The 17608-nt window shown below is 50.1% G+C and overlaps 1 protein-coding gene across 1 annotated transcript in view; it reads right to left on the reverse strand.

Moving 5' to 3' along the window:
* Window positions 1–107: 107 nt before the first annotated feature.
* TMCO4 (transmembrane and coiled-coil domains 4) overlaps window positions 108–17608 on the reverse strand; it is an 88190-nt gene continuing 70689 nt past the window's right edge. The window contains exons 12-14 of the mRNA XM_019666654.1: window positions 13098–13215; window positions 7079–7196; window positions 108–1300 (exon numbers count right to left, since the gene is read on the reverse strand). Of these exons, the coding sequence (XP_019522199.1) occupies window positions 893–1300; window positions 7079–7196; window positions 13098–13215 (644 nt within the window). The 3' untranslated portion in view covers window positions 108–892. The remainder of the gene's footprint in view (window positions 1301–7078; window positions 7197–13097; window positions 13216–17608) is intronic.

The raw sequence follows: 17608 nt of genomic DNA on the forward strand, positions 1-17608 counted from the left end.
GCCTCAATATCTGCAGGTGTAAAATGAAGACAATAATAGTAGCTACCTCATAGGGTTGTTGTGAGGGTCAACTGAGACACTCCATGTAAGCATTCCATACATGGTAAATAGTAAGTAGTATCTATTATTATTCTTTATTTTCATAATCTTCATTACCTCTGTTCCTGCTACAGGAACATGTAATTCATTCCTGCCCCAGGCCCAGTTCCCACCCATACCGCACACAGATTCAGCATTTACTTACTATGCCCTATTACAATTACATCCAGGGCCACCATGTAGCACAACTTTGGGGGATGCCCCCCCCCATGTCACGTCTGTGTGACTGCTACCTCTAGTTGTGCAGTGCACAGCTTGCATGGCTGTGTGTGGCAGATCTGATCGGATCTCCTAAGGGCAGAGAGTGAGCTGCCTGCTCCCCACCTGCATCCGCTCCCCACTTGCGCTTACCCTGTATGTGCGTTGGTGGTGCCTATGGGCTGATGGGCAGCCCTACAGTGGATGAAAGAGCAGGCAGACACCTGGCTTTCCTGAGGCCAGGGGAGAGTGGCGGGTGGGAGCCTCAGGCCCCAGAGAGCCCTCCTGGACCTCCAGATGGACAGCCAGACCTCACAGCTGCGACCTGAAGTACTGGAGGCCCACGGCTGGTAGTCCTGAGGCTCTCCATTGTGCCTGGTTGACTTTGCAGGCTCTGGCCTCGCTTCCCCAGAGAGGGACCACGGTCTCCCTGATTCTCTCTCTTTTCAATTCCTTGGTTTTGAATCCCAAAGCCTTCAATTTAGGAAAGGCACTGGTGGAACTTCTTCAGAGCTCATGCAGGGAGCCTGATGGAGGGGGTAAGAGAGCGCTGCATATGGAAATTTGGGAAGACGGCTCAAGTCCCCATTTGGGGTCATTCCAACCCTGGGCAGGACTCCTGGTTCTCGCTGGCACAGGTGGGACAGCCCAGTGGGTTGGGCTGCACACCATGGCTGCAGATCTGGGGCCTCTCAGCAGGGCTGGCAGCAGCAGGAAGGGAGGCACCATCAGATTGGTCCAGCTCTGTTGGCACCTGGGCTTGGCTGGGGTCAGAGGATGTGGCCACTTTGGGGGTGTCTCCGGGTGCCGGACCCTGGGCTTGCCCATCCTGGTCAGTGGTCTTGTCTGAGAAGGAGGCAGCTGCTGCTTGGCGAGGCTCCTCTTGGGGCAGGCTGCTGGAGGCCAGCAGGAGCCCCTTTTCTTCCCAGCCTGGCTTGGTGTGGATGCCCACGGCCTTCAGGATGACGTCCATCTGCTTGGCATAGTCCAGGTGGCCACTGACCTGCAGGAAGACAGTGAGTGAGGGTCCCGGTGGGTGGGCAGAGCCTGGCCTCCTCAGGGCCCCAAGCTAAGCTCCTGGGCCTCACCTTCTCCCTCAGTCACCAATGCCATGACTCCAACTCTCCATGAATCTAAAATCCAGAGTGGGGTGGGAAGTCTCTAGGTTCAAGGCTGCTCTAGAACTCATTAAATAAAGGTGAAGGAAGTTTCTCTATAGAACCTGGGTCCTCTGGGGGCAGGAGGGAATCTCCCAATAGAAGTTGGAGTGGCAGTTCTCATTCTTGGCCTGCAGAGCCTGCAAGTTACAGCAGAACAGCTGTGCTGCTCACCAGCTCTGGGGCCTTGAGCAAGCTGCTTTAGCCCTCTGACCTCCACTTGCCTCAGCTGTAAAATGGGGACAATAAGAGTAGCTACATCAGAGTGCTGTTGTGAAGGTTCCCCTCGGTGAGGCCCCGAAATTGAAAATAGAGCTGTGGCACGGACTGCAGGGAATCTACAGTTCACTGTCTCCCAATTTATAGCTGGGTACATCCCCCAGCCTCCCTTGCAGCTAAGTGTAGTGCTGTGACAAGTTCTGGCCAATGAGATGAAGCAGTAGTGTTACGTGGCGCTCCCAGGAAGTCTCTTTAAAAGGGGCAGTGTTCTTCTTCTCCCTGCATTTCCTTTTATTTTTATTTTTTTTTAAGATTTTTATTGGGGAATTAGGGGATGGGAACAGCGCTGGGGAATTGGGGGTAGGGGAACAGACAAGTTGCTGTCGTTTTGTTCTTCAGTCTAGTTGTGGAGGACGTTGCTTCACTGGCCCAAGTTGGCACCATCATTGCGCTCTTCCCGGGTGAGGCAGATCAGTCGCCGGCTTCTGGACAGCCACTCACAGCAGCTGCTGCCCGCTCACGCTGGCTGCTGGCTACATACGGTAGCCCATGGCAACCCACTGCAGCAGGGGCTGCAGCCTACGCCGGCGACTCACAGCAACCCAACTCCAGGTCGAGCTGTTGTTCAGCATCTTAGCTGTAGAGAGCAGTGTCACTGGCCCTCATATGTGGGATCCGAACCGGGGCCCTCTGGCGTCCCAAACCAGCTCTCAACCAATGCGCCACTCGGCCAGCCCGCATTTCCTTTTTCTTGCTGGCTGGAATTGAGACATGATGGCCAGAGCTTGAGCAGCCATCTTGGGCCATAAGCTGGCTCACTAAGTCCACTTGCTTGCTTGCAGAGGAGCAAGAATAAGGGAATTTTGGCCCCTGAAGACTGTGGAGCCACCATACTAGTCCTGAACTGCCTAGTATGGCCTTTTCTTATATGACAGCATCAACTCTTGTACGTTTAAGCCACTTCAGCTACGCCTCTGTAATGTGGAGCTGGATCTTCACTGACAAGGGTCAAGAACTCAGAAGTGCCCACCTTTTCCCTCTGAGAATAGAAACACCCCCATTTTTGTGCTGGGATGTGTCAGTGAATGAAAAGTAGGGGTGTGATTAGAATTTGGTCTATTTTCTTCAACAGAAAATCAGTCGGGGAGAGGAGATTCTAAAAATCATTCTCATTTTACAGAGGAGGAAAGTGAAGCCCAGAGAGGGGTAGGGGATTGCTCAATGAAACACAGCACGTGAAGAGGAAAGCCATGTGCCTTGCTTCAGATGCTGTGTGCAGAAGCTGCATAGCTCAGATCTGCTTCGTGCCCTCCCAGCCAATCTAGGGGGTCTGCTTTAGTGTCAAAGGCAAACAAAATATAAGATAAGCACATTCCTTCAAGGCCGGAGAGGAAGGTTTTCGTTTAAAAAGAAGACAGGAAAACACTGGGGAGGCTAAAACAATATAAAGGCCCATCTGGTAACATCTGTATTTCCATTTGAATCACAAATCACACTGGGTGTTTCAAATGATCTTTCAAGAACACAAAAAGATAGCTCCCTGTACAGTTTTGTTATTTTCTCATAACCAGAACCTGCCTACTTTGTGTTCCTTTAACAACCCCTTTAAACAGTATTCAGTGAAAATACACACATGTATGCACATATATAAGGGGCTTTTTAGATCCCTGGGCTCAGAATAGAGGTCAAGGTGGGGTAGTGTCTTTCCATGGAGGGTGGACATTACCGGCTGCCCAACTCCTTCCAAGCCTATCAGGTCCCTTTGAGTTCCTTTACCGCTTGGGCCTCAGTTTCCTTATCTACAAAATGGGGCTAATATAGACACCTCCACCATGCTTGCGAGGATTCAATGAGATAATACATGGAACAGGCTTCCTGGTCTTGAATTAGAGGTCACTGACCGAAAGTCAGAGATGTGTGAATGTGGGCTCTGCGGTAGGCTCCCTGGGTTCATCTGGCTCTATCACTCACGTGCAGTGTCCCCTCCTGCAGCCTCAGTTTATACATCTGTATAATGGGGTTATTATCCCTACTTCATGGGATAGCTATACAGCTATGAGGATCAAATGACATAAGATCTGCAAAGCATGTAGAGCAGTGCCTGGCACATGCTGCTATCATTATTAATACTGAGTGTATTTTATATCATGCCTGTGCTAAGTTCTAGAAGCCAGCTGGCATTTCCTTTGGACATGAAGGGTTCAGAGACCCTCAGGAGCCTCATGAGTTGGCCCCTGGGGTGGCAGCGTCCCCTGCCTGCTGTAGCCCAGTCCCCATACTGGGAGGCAGCCTGGCTTTGTCTGTTTCATTCACCCTGAGATGCCCCTACCTGCGACAGGGCCAGTCCTTTACTCATTCCTGGCTCAGGCTTGTCCTGAGATCAGGAGCCACCTCAGACCATGTTTGGAGAGGGTGACTGACGTCTGAGGTAATTCCCAAAAGGCCCAGCCTGTGTCCGGATCCTGTAAGTCTCTGCTCCGAGCACAGAGCAGCCAGTGCTTCTCCCAACAGCCGCAATGGAAACTCGTTTGCCAGCAACTTCTCTTCCAGCAAGAATTTTCAAGGAAAACAGAAGGGTGGTACAAAGGCAAGGCTAATTACTCTAATTAGTCAAAAGAGGAAAGCACTGCTTTTTGTGATGTGCTCCTAATGTGATAAAGAGCTATTATTAGGCAAGAGCTGGGAAGCTGCCATGAAATCATCCCAGGAGGAGAAGTCTGCTGGTCCAAAAGGCAGAACTGAAAGTGGTGGCAGAGGCAGGAGAGGAGGGAACTAGTATGAAAGGAGGGCCTACTGTGCGGAAGCATCTCACATAGGCTGGAAAGTAGGTGATTCTCCCCATTTCATAGATGAAGGAATTGAGGCACAGAGAGGTTAAGTAATCGACCCAAGGTCACACAGCCAGTGTACCAGTGGCCAAGCCAGGATTCTAGGCCAGGCCTCTCTGGTACCAAATGCTGTGCTCTTCCCAGTGTATCCTATTCAGGCTTCCTGGGGTAGAAATTAGATCTTGCAAGGGCTTTGTGGCATTTAAAGGGGGTTTTCAGTTAAAAGGAACTTTTAGCTATTCCTTTTCATGTTTGATTCTTCTGGCAGAGGGAGACTCTTGGGGTGGTGAGGCACAAAGTCAGTTCTCCCCTTCTCCCTTGAAGGTATCGGGACCCTCAAATAGGACAGAGACGGCTGAACATGGGTCAGGAGGCATCGCTCTGAGTCTTGTTATCTGTGGTTTCCTGTTCTTGTTACCTGGCTTACCTCACTCCCACAGGGAGGTGGACAGCACAGGCTCTGGACCTGGTTTCAGAGTCCAGATCTATGACTCTCCGGCTACGTGAGTCCATCCTCTCAAGTCTCAGTTTTCCAGTCTGTGACTTGGGATGCCTACGACCTACTACAGGGGGCTGTTGTGAGGTTTACATCATATGAAGCAAGTCTATCAGGGATAAAGATGATCTTAAAGGCTTCCTCTGGCTCAGGGGCTAGGAGCTCATGTCTGTCCGGGGAAGCCTGTCTCTTTAACCAGGACTGATCAGTTTCATGCATGGATGAGTCTAGAAACTCCTCTTGTTCTTGGGCCGCCAGCAGCCCCAAAGCCCCCAGTTAGGAAGGCACAGGCTGCTCCATTTGTGTTCCTCGGGCAGGTTAGAACTTGTCTGCTAGGGTCCAGGGAGTTTGGGGGAACAAAGATATAAGTGCAGATGAGTTGGCCCCAGCAACATGGTGGCAGGGTGAGTGAGAATCCCAGGGGACCTCGGGCAAGGCCATGGCCCATGGGCTTCAGCCGCAGCAGTGCCTGATCAAGTTTTGGTTTTGTTTTTTGTGCTAGAATTTCCCCAGTCAAGTTTCAATAAACATGCAGCCCAGTGTCAGCTGTGCTGGGAGGGGAGGGGTCAAGGCACGCAGCTTCATCCACCATCAAAGTGCAGTGGGGGGTCGTTGGGGCAGGCTGAGGGGAGAAGCCAGTCCTCCAGACTGCCCCTCCCCCAGGGGATTTTCAGGCGCCCAGGGAGGGGTCTGGTTCATCTGCTTTCAGGCAGGATGGTGCAGCCGGCTCCAACTCTCCTCATGTGGAACTTGAGGAAACTGGGTTACGCTTGGGAAGCACTTGATAAATGACGGCCAAGAATGTAATAATTGGAAACCAAAGTTCTTATTCTCACTTTGCATCACGGGCTGGACTCTGCTTGTGGATGTAACTGTAGCTTGTTACCCTCGCCCTCCTGGTAGCAGGCAGCTCTCCTGCTGTTTCTCACGTCTACCTGAACAGGGGCGATGCCCACTGCTTCACCCCTGGGTTTGAGTCCTGCTCTGCCATGTTCCTGCTGTGTGACCCTGGGCAAGTCCCTTAGCCTCTCAGAGCCTCAGTGTGCTCATCTGTACAATGGGGATACCAATGCCTGCAAAAGGCTCAGGGCAGAGCTGGCATTGAAAGTTTCCATACGTGAAGCCATTAACTCCTTATGATAGCTGTGCACAGGTGGACAAGGTTCCTTCAAGCCTGAAAGGTGCATCGAGAAACTCATATTAGGTGTGTATGGCTGCTCAGGTGGCCCCCTTCCCCGCCATTACCAGAAGGAATTCTTTTGAACTGTCTGCACCTGTAGTCCAGCCTAGTCACAGATGTTAAGCATCGTTGGGGAATATGTTTTTTTATTTTTAGCTGAGCCATCCTGCCATCTGTTGGCAGCTCAGCAGCAGCTCAGCTCGGGCCAGGAATCGAACTATTGCTCAGAGCTCAAACTCTTGAGCGAGCTCTTAACCAACTGAGCTACTCGGCCGGCCCTTGGGGTATATGTTTAATTGCAGACTCACAGGTTCCATTCCTAGAGATGGATCTAGAAGGCCTGGGCAGGGGAGCCCAGGGATCTGCATTTTAAATAAACTGCCCAGATGCTTCCAAGGTCACGGTCCTTGGAACACACGTTTCCCGCTCTGCATTTCACCTGTGTCCTCTGGTTACTTCTGGGACAAACAGGCTGTCCTGACTAGTCATCTGGGGTGGGAGAGCTGGGGGTGGGGATAGTGGGAGAAAGAGCGGGGGGAGGGCTGGGTCAGTAATGTAGGGGCCAGAGCATGGGCTCTGGGGGTTCAAACGCAAGCTATTCATTACCAGTTATGATAGGAACTTTCCTAAGCCTCAGTGTCCTGGTCTGTGAAATGGGGATAATAATACCCGCCTGAGGCTGCTTGAGGATTAGAGATAATGTGTAAAGGGCTTGGTGATAAAACCCGGGCACAAGGATGGCGCCATAAGTAGGTGTTACCGCTTCCCAAGCACGTTCTGATCCCCCTCCTCTGGGTGAAGTGGGCTGGGGCTGGGCTCCACGGGTGGGCCTTGCTGAGCTGCAGTAATGAATCGGCCCCACTGGGAACCCAGCGCCCCGGGAGGGACGGGCGGTACTCACGACAGAGGACAGGTCCACATTCTCCATCCTCTTGTCCTGTAGCTCCACTGGCTGCAGGCCAGCCACGCGCAGCTGCACTGAGGACGTGCGGTACACGAAGCTCAGTAGCCAGTCCCCCCTGCGGGCAGAGAAGGGGGTGAGCATCAGCCTCAGGGAAGCCCCGGGACAGGGATGCACCCTGTCTGGCCCTGGGGAGGCCTGGTGGGACTGGTGCTTCTGTGGGAAATCAGGGCCCTGACTGCGCCAGCAGCGGGGCCTGGGAGCTCCCTGGAGGCTGTCTGCTTTGTTCCCCGCTGGGTCCCCAGAGCTGAGAACAGTGCCTGGCAGGCAATAGAGGAATGTCTGTTGAATGAGTGGTTGAGGAAGCTGGATGTCGTTCTCGACAAGTGAGCACGTTGCGCAGGGGAGCTGCTCTCAGATTGGAGGAGTCCCCAGTTCCCAGGGCTCCCTGGAAAAAAAGAGAGAAAGGCAGCAGGGTCCTCCTGGGGGAGAGAGCCATGCCCTGCAGGGTGGAACTCTGGGTCTAGGTTCCTCATCTGTCTGTGAGCTGGAGGGAGCAGCTGTGTCTCTCTTAGACCTTGTTCAGCCCGTAGGTCTCCCTGCCCTTGGCCATCTCGGAAGAGGCGAGGGTGGCCACCCAGGCAGGTCACAAGCCCTGGGAACACTCCTCCGCTTTCATGGGTGCTGTGAACCCCACGCCCTGTATCCCCACCCCCTTACACCCTCGAGAGAAAACAACCCTGGACTCTCTGCTGCCTGCTTCTTTGCGTGCAGTGAGCACTGTCCATGGAGGTCTGTGACACAGCCGTCCCTCTCAAATCCCTGAACTTCGTCTTGCGTTAAGCTGGGCTGGCCAAGGGCCACGCACTTGGGCCTCGCCACTCAGGAAGTCCTTCCATGCAAACATTTCTGTGCCCCCTTCTGCCCCCAGGACTTAAGTCCAGCTTAGCACATCTGGCTGTCTTCCATTTAGACCAATTCCAACCCTGGTTTGCCTGGTAACTCGAGCCCACTATTTCTGGGTGCTTGTTGGAAAGAAGGGCCCTCCCTCGTTGCAGGGTAGAGGGAGAATGGCTGAGAGTCAGGAGGCCCCGCCCTGCCCATGAGATCTGCTATGTGGCCACAGGCAAGTCCCCCAGGCTCTCTGGACCCCAGGGTGTGGCGGCCCCTCCAGGTTCCCTCTGTGGTGGTCTCTTTCCGCATGGGTGCCTGTGTGGTTAACACCCATGAAGCCCCTAGGAGAACTGGGGCCCAGAGTTGAGTAGTCTGCTACAGACCTTCCTGCTGTGTCCCAAACTGAGCTCATCAGCCCCTGACTCCTCCATTATCATCACCCATTCTTCAAGGACCAGAAACCAGCAGAGCAGTGTCTTAGGCAACCCTGTCCCCTGTGGCCAACTTGCCACGAAGTCCTGCTGATTCTTACTACCCGTCCCTCCCCACACCCAGCCTTTCTGCTCCAGCCCTGAGATCAGGCATTCCCTTAACCCCCCGACAGAAATGCAGTGGCTGCCTCCTCACTCTCCCTGCCCTGGCCTCACCTCCCTCCAGCCACCATGGCCTTTCTTAGACACTCATCCGACCATGGCCCCCGCTCTTAGAAGCCGACCATGACTCCCCACTGCCTACAGGCTTTCTCTTCTAGAAAATGCCTTAACTCTCTCCAGACAGCAGTGCTTGCAAGTCCCAATAATCATCTTAATATCGAGGGCCCAAGAAGCACCGTCTCTAAGAACGGATGGCCAAGGGGAGAAGAAGAGAGGTTAGCTTCAGCTGTTTTACTGAACTAATCATAGAGTTATGTGCATCAAACATTGGATACAAGAGTGCTCCGTAAAGATCTCTGATATAGATAGTCATAAACAAGCAAAGTCAGCACTGTTCTTCTAAGTCATTTAATTATGACAACACTCTACTGAAAATGCTCATTGTACTTGTTTATAAACGTCTAGGGACAGAACAGAAACATACATTAGAAGGTCCCCGTATCCTCTATACTGTGCTGGGCAAACCACGCTGGCATTCAGCACCCTTCATCTGTCTTTCTTGCCTAGGGTGGGCCGTGAGCCCATGCAGAGCCAGGTTCAAGTCCCGCCTTGTCAATTTCTAGCTGCGTGACCCTGGGCAAGGTGCTTGTCCCCGCCGACGCTGTCTCCTCACTGTACCTTACCTCTCAGGGTGGGCGGGAGCGTGCACTGAGATGGCACACCGTGGGCAGCGCTCATACACGAGCACGCAGGAAGCATCGGGTACAACGACACTTCCTGCTCTGGGCCTTTGTGTGCATTTGGCCTCTTTTGCTCGGCGGACTCCTCCCCTCTCTGATGGGCTTCTATCCATCATCTCAAAATTCGGCTGGAACGTCTCCTGCCCCAGGGAGTGCCCCTGAGCCTCTCCATCTGATATCATTCCTTCACACCCTCATGTGCTTGGTACCTGCTCCGTGACGTTCGTTACATATCCTCCCTGTGTCCATTCCTGGGTCGTTTTCCTTTTCTAGGCAGAGAGCTCATTGGGGGCAGGACTGTGCCTTAGTCCTGTATCCTGAGCCGAATCAGGAACTCCCTGGAGTGGGGCCCAGCAAGTCAAGCTTCCACGGCCCTGGAGCCAATGCTGATGCACGAATCACACAACTGGAACCTTGGTTTGCCATCACCTGGCCTGTTGAAGGGCGTTCCTTGGCTACTCACAGACCTGGATGTACTTGTGGGCAGGGGTCCTTCCTGCTCCTCTTTCTACCATCATCCCCTCCTCACACAGAGGTGGCTCAGAATGAAGCCCTCTCATCGTGGAGTGAGACAGGTCTGCCTGAGTTCATATCCTGGCTCTGCTGTGTGACCTTGGTGAGGCACTGGACCCTCTCTGAGCTCCAGTCTCCTCACTGCACAACAGGGAGCAGTACCACTTGATGTGGCTAGCTTCCGGGGGTTCGTGAAAGCCCAGGTAAGTGAAGGGATTTGCAAAGAGTTTTATTAACGTACATTATAAATTTGTAAGTGCATATAGTTGGGCAGTGTTGGCCTGAAGCTCTCCCCACCCCCACACGCCACGTTTAAGTAGGTTCGTAGCAACTAAAATGCCTTCGTGAGCCAAGAATATAAATGGCTGGTTAGTGCCTACTTTAACCAAGAAACTACAGTTTTTGTTTTGGCTTGTTACATTCCTTCCCTTTTCTCTCCTTTCTCCTCCTCTTCCTCCTTTCTCTCTCTAGAGAGATAGCCCAGGATCTCACAAAATAGTTGAAAAGCAAGCTTATTAGCCTCAGGTTCTCAGTAGAACAAATGGGTTTAATAAGATTTTGCTGCTTTCATATTGCACACATGCAATTTTAATTCTGTCCCTTGCTGTTAATGAAAAGCACCAAAAATCACGTGCGATGTGAATGTGTCCAGAGTAGTAATTATAACTGCTGTCACTTATTGGGCACCTACTAAGTGCCACCCCATTCCCTACATAATCTTGTTTTAATTTTCCTAGAACCCCCGGGGAGGAGGGAGTATTATTCCCATTTTATAGGTGGGAATTCTGAGAGTCAGAGTGGTTTGTCCCAAGCTAGGCAATCAGTAAACGGTGGAGACAAGATTTTAACCAAGGACTGCCTCACATCAAAGGTTGGTGCATTCTTTTCCTTTTATTGTTTTAAAACTAACCTTACTTAAAAACCCCTCATCAAATTAAAGTCTCTTATATGCCCTACTTCCAGTGCCTGTCCATTTCTTAGGGGTGGCCAGTTTCTTGTGATGCTCTGAACTTTCCTGTGCACTGACAGACATATATATAGGTAGATATATGCACATTTTTTCCCTCATAAACGGGATCACAGTATATATTGTTGCATGTGCTTTTCCTTCCTTGAACTAGTACCCTATTTATGGTCATTTAGGTTGTTTTACATTTTTAATTGTAAATGAAACTGCCATTCTCCCCTTTGTATACCCCTCTCTGTGTATATGTGTGAATATCTAGGATATTAGGATATTAGGAGTCAAAATTTGTGGGGTTAGAAAATTGGCACATTAAAAAATTTTGATAGAGGGCCAGCTGAGTGGCTCAGTTGGTTCAGAGCTTGCTCAATTGTGAGCTCTGAGCAACAGCGGTTCGAGTCCCAGCCCGAGCTGAGCTGCCGCTGAGCTGCCAACAGGTGGCAGGATGGCTCAGCTAAAAAAAAATTTTTTTTTTGATAGATACTGCTAATTGTTCTCCAAAAAGAGTTTACAAAATTCAACTGCCACCAACAGTGCATGAATGACAGTGCTCATTTCTTCACACCTTCACCAACACCGAATGTTATTCATTTTCAAAGGTTTGATCATCTCATGGCTGATAAATAGTATCTTATTGATTTGAATCTGCATTTATTTCATTAATGATGAGGTTGGGCATGTTTTCAAAAGCTTATTGAGTATTTGTACTTATTCCGTGAGCTTGTGTGTAGATATCCTTCGGCCATTTTCTTATTGTCTATTTTTCCTTATTGATTTGCATGAGCTCTTTCTATGTGATAGCTCTTCGTCTTTTGTTCCTTTGTTCTTTGTACCATATCCTGATTCTAAGAACTCAGCTTAGAGAATGAGTGATAGAGACAAAGTGATCGGCTGAATTCCTGTGCCCTGCTTAATGCTCTCTCCCCATGGCTAAAAGCCATCGTTATCTTTAGCTCTGAACTACACAGCTATTGCTGTGGGCTAAATCATCAAAATGATAGGGACTTCCCCAAATCTGTTCCATTCAGTTTTGGGTCCTACTTAGGATGGTTGGGCTTAGGTAGAAATTAAAGTTAACTGGCCTCTTGACTTAACCTCTCTGAGCCTCCATTTCCTCACTTGTGAAATGGGATTAATAATACTAACACCATAGGGTTTTGGGGAGGATTAAAGGAGATAGTCACAACAAAAACAGCTCAGAGCAAGTTTGTCACTAAATGAGTTTGCACTACACCTGGGGAAAAGCCTTTGGTTTTAGAGCTTCTGGGCTTTGGTGTTGCAGACAAGCTTCTTGTCTGAGGAGCTGCTCGTTTACCTATTTCCCCTGCCGGACGCTAAGCTCCATGGGGCTGGGGCTGTTCCCTGTTGTAGCCCCAGTGTGGTGCCTGCCTTGAGGTTCCTGCTCCCCCAAAGTCTGTTGAATGACTATCCCAAGTGGCTTCTGCTGCTGCTGCTGATAAATAGTAATATCATCTTATGTATGAACCATGTACAACTCTGTAAAGTGTTTAACCGTCGTCGCAATCCTGCAGGGAGTCACTAGTATTATTCCTCCTTGACTGATGAAGAAACTGAGGCCAGCAAGGGGACCTAGGTCTGTGCAATTCCAAATCGTAAGCTTTTAAACACTGTCGTCCCATTCTTTTCTTTATTTGGAGGCTGATGGACCCAGGGCACCTTCTCAGGCCAATCTTCTGAGGTCTTAGAGGTGGACTTCATCGCTCTTCTTCCCAAAAGTCTTGGGCACAGCCTTGGCTGAAACCCTTCAGGTCCTCGTCTCAAACCCTAAGCCAGGGCAGCCTCCTTTCTAGCCCATAGCTGTCATCCGTGGCAGGCCCCCCACCTCTTGCTGGAGGTCTGTAGCATGGTGTGGGTACTGGCTCCCCCATCACTGTCACCTTCCTGTTCTGTCACCCTGGCCCACCCTGAAACCGTGCCCTGAGAGCTCAGCCTAGACCCACCTCCAGCCCCCTCCTGCACTGCCAATTAACGCACATCGGAGCTCCTAGTCGGCATTAAAGACCTCCCACTTGAGGCCTAATCTTTGTTTCTCAGTCTATGTCCCACTCACCCATGTCCCCCTTCCCCCAGATCATGGTGACAAGCCCAGCCTCTCTGCCATCCCTGACACAGGGACACCTTTTTCAAGATCTTCATCCTATAGGGATGGAGACTTCCCAGGCCAGTGCCCTCCAGTTCCTGGGATCCTCCAGGACAGGGGCCAGGCCTCACACATCTGAGTCCCCAGCACGGGGCCTGGGCACACTAGGTGCTCAGTAAGGGTCACCTTCCCACTGGCCTGGGTTTGGACAGACCTGCAGTAGCCGTTGACGATCCTCCCGGATACCACCTTCCGGAAAGGCTCCCAGTGCTTGGCCTCTCCTTCCACGGGCGCACCCAGCAGGACGACGTCCTCAATGATCCCTTGGCAATCTGGTGAGAGATCCAGAAAGGCCGTCAGTGTCCCTGGCCTCGGTGGGTCCCGGGAGGGGCTCTCCAACAGTGGTGGAGGAGGTGGCTATCTCACACACACACACACACACACACACACACACACACGTGTACCACATGCTCATGCACACACATATGCAAACACACGCGCTCACATGCTTATGCATGCATAGACATTCATGCACACACACATGCACACACATGTTCATGCACACATGCAAACATACATACAGTTCCCTGGGGCCTATGCAGTATGGCAGGAAGGTGGGAGTGAGGAGATGGGGACGAAAGGGTCCCAGGACAGGGAGTACACTCATCAGCTGAACTGACTGTGCAGCAAAATTATGCTCAGAGACTGAGATGGTCTTTGCCAGTAATTTATTTAACACAGGTTCACTGTGGAGATTATAATCTTTAATAATATTTCACAAGCCAATAGCATACAGGATAATGTCTCTTAATAAGCCACTAAAGAAATAAGATACTCCAAACCAGTGACAGATTAATGACACTATTGTCTCAGGCAAAGGGGAGATGAAAGAAATCAAGTCCAAACTGAGTTGAGGTGTACCTTTCTGTGAGCTGGTTCTCAGAGGAGCCGGCTTAGCCAACCAAGAGCTGTCAGCGCTCATTGAAAGTCCCCTGATGCTAGAGCAAGATGCTGGAGGAACGCAGGCGCAGGTGTTGGCGGGCAAGATGGCCTCCTCCTGGATGGTTGTATGGTTTTCACCACTGCCAGCAGAGTAGCCTTGCCTAGGCCAAACACTCTTACTAAGTCCTCACAAAATCTTGGCATTTAAAGTTTAAATGTCCATTACGTCAGAGTTGCTCTTCCAAGCGTTCACTATTGACAAGCACTCAGTAGCACCATTTTGATGACATCATCCTGACACGGCCTCCCCAATGCAAACAAATTGACCCTTCCATCAAAACAACTTCGCTCGTCATAAACAAGTAGATTCGAAATCCTAACAAACCAATACACAACACTGACCTAGTGGTTCAGAGAGATCTTAGACCAGCGTTGTTCCAAGGGTGGCCAGGCACTGTTTGTCCTGTAAGTACAGGAACATGGAAGAAGTATTTCTTGGATCTTGTTGCAGACTAGAAACCAACAGTTCAGGGGCGGGCATGCAAACCACTCTGAGAAGCAAGCATCATTCTTGACCAGTAGAGGTGCCCCTGCACCCCCTCACTCTGTCAGTCTCTATCCCTTTCCTCCGCTGTATTTTTCTTCTTGTCAGGTGTCGCCTGTTTCTATCTGTCCCCTCCGCTCACATCTAGGTTCAGTGAGGACGGGTGCCTCATTCCCAGCTGTATGGGACTAGAACAATGCCTGGAGTATACTTGGGACTCAATAGAGATTTGAATGAATGAATGAATGAATGAATGCTGAATCAACTTCTATCCCTCAGGAAGGTCAGTATATGCACTTTTTAGTTGCAAAGCCCTGGGTTCAAATCCTAGTTTCCCACACATAGCTCTTTCTTATGATTCTGAGTTTCCGCATGTCTTGGGAAGCTGCGGGCTTGGTGTCATTCCTGGAGAATGGGCCCAGGAGGGGACAACTCTGCCCCTCTCCTACTGAGTGACACAGGACAGCTGGCTTCCTCTCTCTAGGCTCCGGTTTCTAACCAGTGTGTGTCTAATTGTTTTCTGCTTGGGCTTCCATGTCAGAGTTTGTTTGAACAAAGGGTTCCAGGCTAACAGAAGTTTGAGAACCCTTGTAGTAGCAAGCTCTTTGAGCGTTCCTCTGGCTCTGATGTTAAAAGATTCTGTGGCACAGAATTCTGATTTCACTCCTTTTGCTTCGATGGAGATGATAATCTGGCAGGATGTAAAAAGCTTCAGTAAGCTGGCAGTGTGCACTGAACAGCAAAGTCGACTCAGATACCCCTCAATGTAAGGATTATTTTAGGTGTTTGTTTTGCTGGCATGGCTGTAGAGAACAAGATTTTATACCAACTCCTTCCCTTGGAAAATGAGGAAACTGAGTGTCTGAGCGGATGGGGTGTGTCCAAGTTAACACAGGTAGTGGGAATAAAGCTGGGGCCAGAATCCAGACCGCATAGAAAGCTGCTGCGTCCCTGGGGCCACACGCTCTGCTGTTTGCAGTAATAATACAAAGCGCAGTGATGCATGTGGGTTATCATTGCTCTCACAGTGTCAAAACGGTTGTTGACCCAGGGCCAAGGGCAAACGACTGAGCTCAACAGCTCTCTCTGTGGGCGGGCCACTCAAGGCACCTGCCCTGCCCACAGAAGCTCACTGTCACGGAAGAGCTGGGACTACTTTCCAGCCCTCGGTGCGGACACCTGGAGGGCTGGGACCCCTTGTGGCAAGAAGTGGTAATGCAGGGTTCCCGATTGGGTTGCCCAGAGCTGCTGCTAGGATCTTGGAAATGGCTACAAAAAGGGGAAGCTGTTATGAGAAACAACAACAACAAAAAAGTAGTTGCCTGTGACCTTGAACTGTGACCAGTAGTTAAACTTTATAGAACAGTCCAGGGCACAGCCAAATCAAGTCAGGGTGGGAGGTTGTATCTGTCTGCCTTGAAGAAGTGAAAGATGGAGGGAGGGAGGCAGGTGGATGTCGGAGGGAAAAGCATTCAGGAAGAGGGAACAGCAAGGCAAAGGCCTGGCAGACACTGGAACAGCAAGGTCAGTGTGGCTGGAACAGAGTGAGTGAGGGGAAAGTGCGGGGAAGGTCACAAAGGGCTTTGTGGCTGTCACAATGACATTGACTTTTACTCCATGAGAGATGGGTCCCACGGGACGGTTTTGAGCAGAAGAGTGAAACAATCTGACTTTCCTGCTGTACAACTTACATACTACAAAATCCCCCCGTTTTCAGTGTACAATTCAGTGATTTTTAGTAATTGTACAAAGTTGTTCAACCATCACCTCAATTTTACATTTCCGTCATCCCCCAAAGATACATCATGCCTGTGACTTGCACTTTACAGGGATCACTTTTGCTCCTGTGTTAAGAATAAAAATAAGAGGTAGAAGCAAAGAAAGTGTGGGAAAGGAATGTTTTCACTGCACACATGAGTGACAAAAAGGACCAAAATCGGAGGGGTAAAGACGTGACTGATAAAGCTTTTCTTTTTTAATTATTATACTAGGGGTTTTGGAGCCTCCTTAATGCCAAAGTTATAACAGGATGAAGCGTCTAACAGGAAAAGTAGGATATCAATAACATATACAGAGTATTTAAAAAATAAATCCAAGACTTAAAGCTGTGCCCGCCTGTGCCTTCTGAACTTGAAGATGACAGAATCCACATTGGACCCCTGCCCTCTTTTATGTAAAAAGCCTGACTATTTATAAAGCTGTAGGACTATCTTTAGACCTTAAAAATTCACAAGAAGAAAAGTTGATGGTAGTCACAGGAATAAATCCAAACATGTTTCAGCAAACATTCACTGCCCCCGAAGCAAAAACACGGTGAGGTCTCATGTTAGTTGTTGTTAAAATGCTGAATTTTGGTTTCTTTTGTTGGCCTTGAAAAGTGGGGGCATCGTGCACTGAATTCTCATCACGATGTGAAGGAGCATCAGTGCCCATGGAAGGGGACTGCTTGACACTGAAATGGTATTTGAGGAAGGATTTTCTGTATTCTACAGAGAAGGCTGAAATCTTCTGGTATTATAAGGCTTGGGATTAAGCAATGAATTTGTCCCTTTGCCTGGAACAATAGTGCCATTCATCTGTCACTGGTTTGGAGTATCTCATTTCTTTATTGGCTTATTAAGAGACATAATCCTGTATGCTACTGGCTTGTGTTCAGTGCAGGGTCTGGTCCACGGCTTGGTCAGTGGTGCCTGCTTTATTGTTATTCCCACACAGACCACCCATTTGGCAGCCAGGTAGGAATAGTGTGCATGAAGCAGTCTTTGGAGATGACCCAGCCATTTATAGTCGATGTTTCTAGGCAGCCACCAATCTCAGGCACCGCTTTAGGAGTTCCGCTGTGGTGGGAAGTGGTGATGATTGACAGATGGTAGCAGTGAGCCGTAGCCCTCAGCTCCTTTCAGAGCAGAGCCTCTGGAGAAAAGCAGCTGCAGAGCTGTTGACTATGGTTAAACACTTCCTCCTTTACTATTTTTAAAAACATGTTTTAAATTGTGGTAAAATACACATAACATAAAATTACCATCCTAACCCCCCTTTTGTTTTAAAACATTTTTATTGGGGAATTCGGGGGTGGGAACAATGCTGGGGAATTGGGAGAAGGGGAACAGACAAATTGCTGTCGTTTTGTTCTTCAGTCTATTTGTGGAGGACGTTGCTTCACTGGCCCAAGTTGGCACCATCATTGCGCTCTTCCCGGGCGAGGCAGATCAGTCGCCGGCTTCTGGACGGCCGTTCAT

Source organism: Hipposideros armiger, unplaced genomic scaffold, assembly GCF_001890085.2.
Source record: "Hipposideros armiger isolate ML-2016 unplaced genomic scaffold, ASM189008v1 scaffold_477, whole genome shotgun sequence".
Taxonomy (NCBI): Eukaryota; Metazoa; Chordata; class Mammalia; order Chiroptera; family Hipposideridae; genus Hipposideros; species Hipposideros armiger.